Source organism: Lipotes vexillifer, unplaced genomic scaffold (assembly GCF_000442215.2).
Source record: "Lipotes vexillifer unplaced genomic scaffold, Lipotes_vexillifer_v1.1 scaffold426, whole genome shotgun sequence".
Lineage (NCBI taxonomy): Eukaryota > Metazoa > Chordata > Mammalia > Artiodactyla > Lipotidae > Lipotes > Lipotes vexillifer.
In genome coordinates this window covers 1,356,525-1,366,360 of record NW_006779491.1, presented here as the reverse complement: position 1 = coordinate 1,366,360, position 9,836 = coordinate 1,356,525, and the positions used below count along the sequence as shown (strand labels likewise).

Genomic DNA, 9,836 nt, shown 5'->3' with positions numbered 1-9,836 from the left:
TAAAAAAATTTATAAAAAAAAAAAAAAAGACTGACTTGGGAAGAGGTCTAAACTGGGGTGGAGGAGATAGACCCTGGACACTGTGGGTGGGTTTGGGTAGGACAGGGTATATTAAATGTTTGTGGGGGATGACATACGAGTGACTGACTGGGTATGGGTGATCTTGGGTGGCCTCGGCCTGCAGCGGCTTGAAGCAGTATTTCCGTTCTCTGGCCAGAGACTGAAGTCAGGCCGTGGCAGTGAGAGCGCTGAATCCTAGCCACTAGACCACCAGAGGACCAGTGGCCAGTGACAAGGTCCTGTCCCGTCAGCTGTGTAGAAATGAATTTCCACAAAGAGATGGAAAGTAGTGAAACAAGTAAAGTGTTTATTAGGAGGAAAAAGGGTACGTGTGGATAGACACACGGGTGGACTCAGAGAGAGTCGCGCCCTCGTGGGTAGTTTGAATCACTTATATGGGGCATTTCTTCCAGGTTTCCTTTGGCCAATCATCTTACTTTCTCTGCCTCTGCGTCCATACTTGGTTTACCTCAGGGTCCTCCCACGTGTGCGTGAGCAACTCTTAGCCAAGATGGATTCTAGCAAAGAGATCTATGGATAGGTTGGCATCACTTACTGTGGGGTGGCACCCCCTCCTTTTTGACCTCTGAGGAGCCTTCCTGTGCATGTAGAGTCTGGAAGGTCTCCTTGACCTCACGAGAAATACGTGGTCTCTTATCTGGGCGGGGCTTAGCTCCTCCTCCTCTTCATCTTGGAGTATCTGCCCACAGGGCACAAACTCCAGCTACTCAGCCTGGGGCCCATCTATCTCCTGCCTCATGGAGAGCAGGTAGGGGTGTATGTCCCTGTGGAGATAGATGCAGAATATTCTCTTTGGGATCTGGCAGCTGAAGATAAGCCGGGCCTGGGAATTCCCTGGCTGTCCAGTGGCTAGGACTGTGTGTTCTACTGCAGGGGGCAGGGGTTCGACCCCTGGTCAGGGAACTCAGATCCTGCATGCCATGCAGTGCGGCCAAAGAAAAAAAAAAAAAACGATTAGCCAGGGCCTTTAAGAACCTCTGCCCATCTTCTCAATCTCCCAAGAACTTCCAGCTTCCCTGTAAGGTCTCCCCTCCCCAACCTTCTGCCTACTCAACTCAGAGATGGTGACCCCAGCCCCAGAGGTGACCCCTCTGCCATCCTCAGCGGCTGGTTTCCACCTCAAGCACCCCTCCTGCCCTGGATGGGTCTCCCTTTGCCCTTATTCTTTGCTAGAACCTCCTCTATGACTTGTTCCTGACCCCCAGTCCATGTGTTCCCCACCACATTGGGAGCACTTCATGGGCTTGTCAAGGCCCGAGCTGTGCCGGGACTTAGCAATTAGCAGGGAACGTGGTTGAATGAATGCAGGGAGGTGCACTGGTAAGTGGGGGTGGGCGGAAGTAGTGAGATGTATATACAGGGGACTCTTGATGGGGCCCAAACCCTGGGGGCACTGGGCAGGACGTGGTGGACCCCTGAACGGTACAAGTGTCATGTGTGTGCACTGGGGACACTGGAGGTGAACACTCTGGGGCACCATTCATCAGGGTATGTGTACGGGGGAGGCTCCGTGCAGGTACAGGATATGGCAGACAGACCCTGGATTCCCAGACTCCTGGACCCTTCCTCTGACCCTCACGCTCAGTCCTTCTTGCTCTGAGGGGAGGGGCAGCAGGGTCCAAGAGAGCTTAGGGCTGAGGTGTCCAACAGGTGTGTGCTGGGGATATGCTGATTCCACTGGGGAGGTAACACACACCCAGCTGGCCATTCGACCTCCCCCGCCCTGGGGCAGGAATGAGGGACAGGTGCCACATTATCAGGGATATATTTTCTGGGAGCCCAAGGCCTGACTCACAGAGGCCCAGGAGGCAGAGGCCCGCTCCCTGGGGCTTCCCTGCCCCCCCCCGCCCCCCCCAGGTCCCTCAGCCTGCCCCCAGTAACGCCACAAAGTCACACATGTCTCTGTTTACACCTTTGTGGTCTACTGGCTCCCCCTGCCCTCAAGCATGCCAGGGCCCAAAATAGCTGGGCACTGAGGCCCAATTGTCTGAAGCCGCTGCAGTCTAGGTGGGTGGGGCGCTCAGGAGGTTCTGGGTAAGGGAACAGAGCCGGTTGGGCCACATTCCAGCCCCACCAGGTAGGAAGCAGAGGGCTGGAGGGGGTGGGGGAGGTGAAGGGGAGGCGGCCCAGGGACCCAGGCCCCCTCAGCCCTGGATCAGGAGGGTCAGTAGCAGCAGGAAGAGAGCAGCTCGAGGGGAACCTGAGGCCCTGGCCATGTCAGGGGGACAGAGGTCGCCACCTTCTGGGAGCCAGTGGGGGAAGCCACTGGGGGGCAGGAAATGTGCCTCCCCCACTGTCTGGGAGATCCAGGTCTCTTCCGGTCCGATGGCGGCAAATAGCTCCCTGCTGCCTCGAATAGCCATGCCCACGAGGACCCAGGAGCCTTCCTCAGTCTGGCACAGGAGCGGAGGTGCTGAGGTCACCTGCAGCATCAGAGCCAAGACAAAAGGGTCTCTTACCCTTCCTCCTGGTCCCCTGCACCTTCTAGGGCCCAGCCACAGAGCACAGCTTGCCTCCATCCTCAGGCATCTTGGCGCCTGGCCTCTCTCAAGGTTCAGCCAGGAAGCACTGCTTCTTCCTAGCTGAGACCCAGTACCCAAGAATTCCAACCCTGCCCTCTCCCTGGTGTCCAGCTGCCCAGCACTGCCTCTCCCCTGCCTGGACCAGGATACCCAGGCTCCGTACCTCACACCTGTCCTCCTGCCCCTCTGCATACAGGACACAGAGAGTTCCAGGGGGCAGAATGCCCTGATAGAGGCAGTGACAGAGTCGTGGTGTCAAGATGGAGACAGCAGCAGCCACAGGGACTAGAGAGAGGAAGGAAGGTTGTCCCAGGGATTCTGGTATCCAGCCACTTCTCACCCCCAGGACCCAGGGCTCTCACCTCGGTCCTGGGGGTCCTTCCAGCCCAGCACCCAGCAGCTGGCCCCCAGGGGAGTACCCCCTGGGTGAAGGCAGATGGGCAAGGCTGATGGGGAGGGCTCCACCCGGGAGCTCAGCTCCAGGAGGGCTAGGGGGGGCCGAAGTCCCAGGTGCCGGGGCAGGCGGATGCTCATTACCAGCCGGGATACCTGGTGACTCTGTGGGAGGGGGCTGGCCCCAGCCCGGCCCAGGTACACTTCAATATAAGGCACTGTTGTAGAGCCCAGCCTGTTGGAACAAGGTCCAGTGTCATTTCCTGTTCCCCTCATTGCTGATAAAGTCCTTCCCAGTCCGGGGGGAAAGGGTGGAATGAATCTCCAGGGTCATTCCACTAACTCCTTCATTCATTATTCCTCCTTCCAAATCTCTCTTTGTCTCAAAACACTTCGCAGCAATTACCCTGTGCTATAAAAGCCCTAAAGGGAGAACAAACCTCTATTGAAAGAGTCCTTTGGCCCATCTTCCAATTTTTCCCTCTTGCCAGGGAGAAGGGTGAGACCCACCTGAGGATACAGTGAGTGGCTGCCAGGACCCAGCCTGGGGCCACGAGGATCCCAGTGCAGACTCGCTCTCCAGCTACATGCACCTCTGCCAGCCAGGGCCACAGGCCCCCCGTCAGAGCCGGCTCTGGCCGCAGTCCACAGGCTAGGGAGAAGAGGCGACTCCCTCAGTGGGGGCCCAACAGCTGACCCCCAAAGCCCCTACCATGGATCTAAGCACTCCCAGGAGCCCCTAAGCCCCAAAGGCACCTCCTCACCGCCATGCTCTGTGTGAGGGGGACAAGTTTGTGTCTCAGTCTCCTCCCCCTCAGGGCCCCAGTCCCAGGCCAGCTGGTCCTCCAGGTAGGCTCCCCGAGTCACATGGCTGATCCATGGGCCGTGGGTCTGCAGCGGGTAGAAGGCTCTGGGACGCAGGCAGTCACTGGGTAAGTCTCTGATTCCAGCCAGGAACCAGGTCCCCTCTTCCCGGCATAGAAGGCTCCAATGAGAGTAGTTCTGCAACGAGAGTGTGTGTGTTACCAGCCTCTAGTTGTGTGCCAGTTGATGAGGGGCTGCCAAAGGTCCTGGGGCTTTCCTGGACTCCACACTCTCGCGTACTGGGACATAACAAATCCCACCTCCTCCAAGCCAGGCTCCAATACAAATCTGTGTAATAAGTCGGCCCTCACTTTAGGATTCTCTTTAAACCTAGAGGTAGCGAAACGGCCCGGCGGGTCTCGGGGCCCCTCCCCAAAGTCCTTCTGGGCCAGGCTTCGCCCCCAGCGCGTTCGGGCCCCGCCTTAACCCCGCCTCCGTCCCCAGATCCTCTCTCTCAGGCCCCGCCCCCAGTCTGCCCCTCCCTCCTACTCAGACCCATGGGCCCCTCCCCCCGCTGCTCACCCAGCAGCGGCCCGCCTCCTCCTCCTCCTGGTAGGCGGGGCAGAGAGCTAGAGGCGGCTCTCCCGGCGGCGGCACTGACTCCCCCTGGCGGCCGTACAGGCAATGACACCACCAGACGCCCAACAGCTCCGCCTCAAGCAGCGAACCGGCTCCGGGCACTGGTTCTGGAAGAGAAAGGGAGGAGGCTTGCGCTGCAGTGGTGTCCGGCCCCGGCTCCGCCCCGTCCGGCCCGAGCCGGGCCCCTGCTTACCCGTGTGGCCCCAGCGAGCCAGGCGGCAGCGGCTCCCGGGCAGGAAATAGTGTTCTGGGTGGGGTAGGCACACTGGCCGCGGGGCCACGCTCAGGTTCACGGGCGCGCGCAGCTGCAGCAGCGCCAGGTTCGAGGCGTCGTCCCACGAGGCGTTCTCATGTGGCACGAGGCGTGCCACCCGCTCCGCGCGCGGGCGCGAGGGCAGCATCACGCGCCAGTTGTCCAGGTCGCGGGGTGGGAGGTCTGAGCTGATGCGGCTGCGGGAATGGGAGACTGGGGACGTGGGCTGGATCCCGCATGCTCACCTCTAAACCTCCACCCGTGGCTCCAGGCAGGATTCTGCATCCCGGACCTGAGACCTGTGCACTCAGACCCCACCCCCACCCCAATCCTGGATCGAATTTGTATTACCCCTCTATTGGCCCCAGAGAGACTAGGACCCCGATTTTTGAGCTGGATCATACACATCCCAATGGTACCCCACTCCCCTATCCCTATCCTACCCAGGGGAAGGGCTGGGCCAGTTATATAGTCGTCTCAGACTGATGGGGGAAGGGGCAAGAATCTGCCTGAGACTGGGTTTTCACTCACCCTGGAAAGCAGCTGGCAGGTGCCAAGATCCAGCTTTCAGACACCAGTGCCCCATAGCAGGGTCTGGATCCTGGGACCATCACCTGGGCTTCCCAGGGCCAGGCCCCTGGCCTCGGGGCCTTCCCGCACTCTGAGGGGTGGGAGGCCTGAGTGAGGGGGCTTCCTGAACCCCAGGCAATTTCCACCTGAACTCAAATCTCCCAGATCCAGCTGACACCCAGGTGTCCTGCCCCCCCTCACCTGGCAGGGCGATGGTGCAGTTCTCATCCGTGGGCTCGGGGAGACCTGACTGGAGCTCCGGGGACTGGGTGGGAAAGGCAGGGCCAGGCTCTGAGCCCAACACCTGTTCCCTTATCCATGCCTCATAGGGAGCCACAGCAGTGAAGACTCCGGGGCGGTTCCTCCGTCCACAGCCAAAGCCAAAGCTGGTGATTCCCGCCTGGAACCATCGGCCACCTTCCTTGCAGACCAGGGGCCCCCCAGAGTCTCCCTGATGATAGATGACTTAGTGTCACGGGATCAGCCTAGAGACCCACCAGCTTATACCGGACCACCTCGCAAAGGTTCTACACCTCTTCTGGTTGGCCCTATATACAGCCACCTTCTCCTAGAAACCTTTGTTGGCTGTGCCTTGGCCTCCGTAATCCCTACAACTCTAAACAGAAGAAAGCCTTGTAAAGTAGAAAGGCTGATGAGCAGTCAAAGCCAGGAGCACCAAGCTAACGCATTAAAGGCCATGCCAGAGAGGCCTGCAGGTCTCACTCAGAGCCAATGATTCTTGTTCAATAAATAGTTCAAACAAACCCTGTCTTTGATTTCTAAGTTGTTAGAATTCCTTGTTAAAGTAAATCAGAGATGCCAGCATTCAGGAGGAAAAGGCTGTTGGAAATAGGCTATTAGAAAAGCAGCAAGAAGGGACAGTTTGAAGGCAAGTAAGGAGGAAGAACTACAAGGAACAGACACTAAAACAAGGGTTCTGGGGCCATTTAATGCTGGGGCATTGTCCCTAAGATATCACTATATTCCAGGTTAGGCACCTCTGTGACCCCAGGAGGGTTACAAAGAAGGTGCAGAATCCTCTAGAATTGTGCTGTCCAATATGGTAGACACTAGCCCCATGTGGCTATTTGAATTAATTAAAATTAAATTAAATGAAAATTCAATTCCTTGATCACACTAGCCACCTTTCAAATGTGCAATAGCCAGTGTGGCTAGTGACTATCATACCAGACAGTGCAGATAGAAAAGATTTCCATCATCATAGGAAGTTTTATCCGACAGCACTGGTCTAGAGGAAGTTCAATTGTTGGCAGTCCTGTTCAAGAAGGCAGGGATTATGTCCCTAGGTCCTGGAACTTCATAACTGGGAAGGACCCTGAAAACCATCTAGCCTGAATCCCCATCACCACCATGCATGCTTGAGTGCCCTCAAAGCTCTGTGCCATTGGAGGAACATTTCCGGGGAAAATGGTTAAAATATATCATGTTTTGGCCTTCAGCAGGTTATCGGGAAAATTCCCTTCTGTGAAGGATTAATTCATTTGAAAAAATAACTGTTTGTTGAGTATCTACTAAGTAATAGGTGCTGTGCTATAGGCTAGGATATGGGATAGTAATATAATGATAATAATAATAGTAATAATAATAGCTAACACTTATTTAGCTCTTACTAAGGACCAGGCACTGTTCTAAATGTTTTTTACATGTACAAATTTATTTAGTTATCATAATGATTAATAAATCATATGATGATTTATTTAATCATCATAACCTCCCGACAAGTAACACTATCATCCCCATCTCCCAGATGAGAAAATCTGCACAGAGGTCAAATAACTTGGCCAAGGCTATGCAGCTAATAAGTGGTGGCACTGAGCTTCTAACCAGGATAACACTCCAGAGTCTGGCATGTGACCACTGCACTACACTGCTATCGATAACAGTGCCCATTTGTTGAGCCCCAAGTTCTGTCCATTGGTAATCTTCACATCAATCCCATCCACGGGCAATCTTGCCCTCTTTTTGCAGATGAGGTTCAGAAATATGAGCGAGATGGGATTTGTCTATTAATCATACTGCTTCCTATTGGTGAGGGCTCTGCCTGGCCCTTCAGGCGGGTGCAGGGGCCTCCCCTCACCTGGCAGGTGTCCCTGCGGCCCTCTGGGTAGCCAGCACACAGCATCCCTGGCAATAGCTGGAAAGTGAGATTGAAGGGACCAGGCCGGCTGTAGAGACACTGACAGGCAGCTTCTCCCAGCACCCTTAGCTCCACTTCTTGTAGCACCCAGGGGAGAGGCAGGGGGTCTGTGGGCAGAACCAGAGAAGAAAGGCTGTGAGTCAGGAATGCAGCCCCCTGTTCCCCAGGGCTCAGCTTGGTCCCCTCCAGCTGCCTCCCGGACGTCTTTGTCTCTGCCCCCACCGCATCCCAAACCAATGTCCCCTCCCACTCCTCTCCGCTCTTCTTCCAAAAGCCTCATCTCAGGAATGGCCCCATCAAGCGTCCAGTGCGGGCTGCCCTGGGGCCCCACCTGGTAGCCTCCACCTCGCCAATAACCCACCTCCTGAGACGCCCACCCCCGCCCCCGCCCCACTCACCGGCCTCCTGGACGTCCCCCCAGCCCGTGGCCCAGCAGGCGGTGCCGTGAACGAAGCGGTGCGAGGCGCGGGGCAGGCAGACGGGCCGCACGGCGGGGCCCAGCCTGGCGGGAGAGGCCAGGCGCAGCAGGGCCACGTCGGCACCCCTTTCCACGCCGCTGTAGTTGTCCGGCACCAGGATGGCGGCCACCGCGCGGACGTGCGCGCCGTCCAGGGGCCCGTCCTGGGAGTGCACGCCCAGCACTACCGACCACTCGGCCGCGGGCTCCAAGGTCCCATTCCTGCGCCGAGGCCAAGGCCGGGGTGGGGTTAGGTGGACCGCATGGAGGGGGCAGGCCTCGTGGGGCTGGGGGCTTGGAACCAGGGAGAAGGGGGGATCAGCGGGAAGCCAGGAGGGGCGGAATCCGATCCAGATTCGGGGCTGGGGCGATCGAGGTTGAGACAGACTCCTGAAAGGGGGAGGAGCGGTTGCGATTTGGAGGTGCTTGATGAGGGGCTTTGGAAAGGTGGAATTCAGACTCGGATATTTGGTGGAGTGGTGGGCGGAGTCTGCTGGCGGCCTCACCACACTCCGAACCTGGATACCCCGCAGAGCACTTAGCTTCAGGAGGGCGGGGAGGAGGGGGTAGCTGGGCTTCAATTTAGCCTTGAGTCCGCGGGACCCAGCTGCGGGGCGGGCTTGGCTTTTGAAAGAAAGGGGCTGGACGTGGGCGAATACTCACGTCACGAAACAGTGAGCGGCCGAGAGGACCCAGGAGGGGGCGATGAGGGAGCCCCCGCAGATGTGGCCCCCGCCCTGATGCAGGCTCACCTGCCACGGCCAGGTGCCCGGCTGCGAGTCTGAGCCCCCCATGATTCGGGCAGAGGGCTCAGGGCGACCGCAGTCTGCAATGGGATACCGTGGAGGTCATCACCTGCCCCTGTCCCCCAGGCCAGAGGCCCAGGTAACTCAGGGCAAAGCCCCACCCCCCCCAATCCACTTCAGTTTGCCCCCGAACAGGGAACAAAGAGAACCTGGGCACTTCTAAGTTTCTGATCATTTCCGCCTCCCTCATCGCTTAGCCAGCTTTAACCTCTTTTAAGATCTGAGGACCAGCCCCCACCCTTCCTTACCCAGATGTTCAGGTTCTTCTTGGGTAGGACTGAGAGCTGGGAGTCACAGGGTAAAAAGAGGAAGATATTGGCGACATCCAGCCCTCGACAGTGCCCAGCTGCCATCTTCCTACTTTCCTCTTCCCCAATTCCCTGCCCTCTCAGCCGCCCTGCCAGCACCCATGCTACCCCTCCCATCTTTTCTGCCTCTGTGGGTGATATTCACCTAGTCCAGCTGCCTTACCTGAGTCCTGGAAGGCTCCTGGGATGGGGCTTATGGCTGGAAAGATGGAGGCAGGAAGAGGCTGGAGACCTATTCTCACAACACACCCTCCCTGACCCCCTCCCCGCAAGCTATACAGGTACTCCATCCCCCCATGGCGCCCAGGCCTCCTTTCCTCCTCCTCTCATATGCTATTCCTTCCCCTCTCGACACCTCACTCCCACCTTCGCTGATGTCCTCCTCCCCTGCCTCCTCTGACACCCCACTCCTGAGGCAGACCCCTGGAGTCCTGCTTTCCAGCTCCCCAGATGTTAGAAGCCAGGCCCCTTACAACCATGCCCTGTCCCCTGAGGTTACCAAGGATGGCAAGTGGGAGAAGCAGGTGCTGGGACATGGTACATTTGAGTCAGCTGGAGGCACAGAGATGGGTGAAGATCTGCTCCCTGCCACAGCTCTGTCTGCCTAGGCAGCCCGTGACTCCTGATGGTCCCAGGGACAGCCCCACCCTCCCTGGCTGGAGCCCATCTCTGGGAATCTGAGTGGATCTGGGGCTAGAAGGAGGAAGTAGGGAGCCTGAAGTCCCCACCCAGAGCCCTGTGCACGTCTCAGGTCTCTAGAGGCCCGGTGTGGGTGTTGGGGGCAGGTGTCCTCGCTCCAGGACACTTACTGGGTGGGAGAACCCGCAAAGGCGGAAGGAGAGGAC

At 57.8% G+C, this 9,836-nt stretch overlaps 1 protein-coding gene across 3 annotated transcripts; it reads right to left on the bottom strand.

Annotated features, from left to right (window-relative positions):
• Window positions 1–1,980: 1,980 nt before the first annotated feature.
• Window positions 1,981–9,592, bottom strand: PRSS36 (serine protease 36). 3 transcript variants are annotated; one of them, XM_007452683.1, is made up of 15 exons: window positions 9,491–9,592; window positions 9,155–9,190; window positions 8,932–8,967; window positions 8,541–8,703; window positions 7,819–8,099; window positions 7,361–7,527; window positions 5,464–5,713; window positions 5,224–5,353; window positions 4,633–4,889; window positions 4,383–4,546; window positions 3,761–3,998; window positions 3,507–3,648; window positions 2,966–3,231; window positions 2,767–2,888; window positions 1,981–2,504 (listed from the first exon to the last, which is right to left on the bottom strand). In XM_007452683.1, exons 1-15 carry the CDS (start codon window positions 9,525–9,527, stop codon window positions 2,226–2,228), a joined length of 2,568 nt encoding a protein of 855 aa, XP_007452745.1. In that variant the 5' UTR covers window positions 9,528–9,592; the 3' UTR covers window positions 1,981–2,225. The 3 variants fall into 3 exon arrangements, with proteins under 3 accessions (XP_007452745.1, XP_007452746.1, XP_007452747.1); XM_007452684.1 differs by having other exon boundaries at window positions 4,398–4,546; XM_007452685.1 differs by lacking the exon at window positions 2,767–2,888 and having other exon boundaries at window positions 3,153–3,231.
• Window positions 9,593–9,836: the final 244 nt, after the last annotated feature.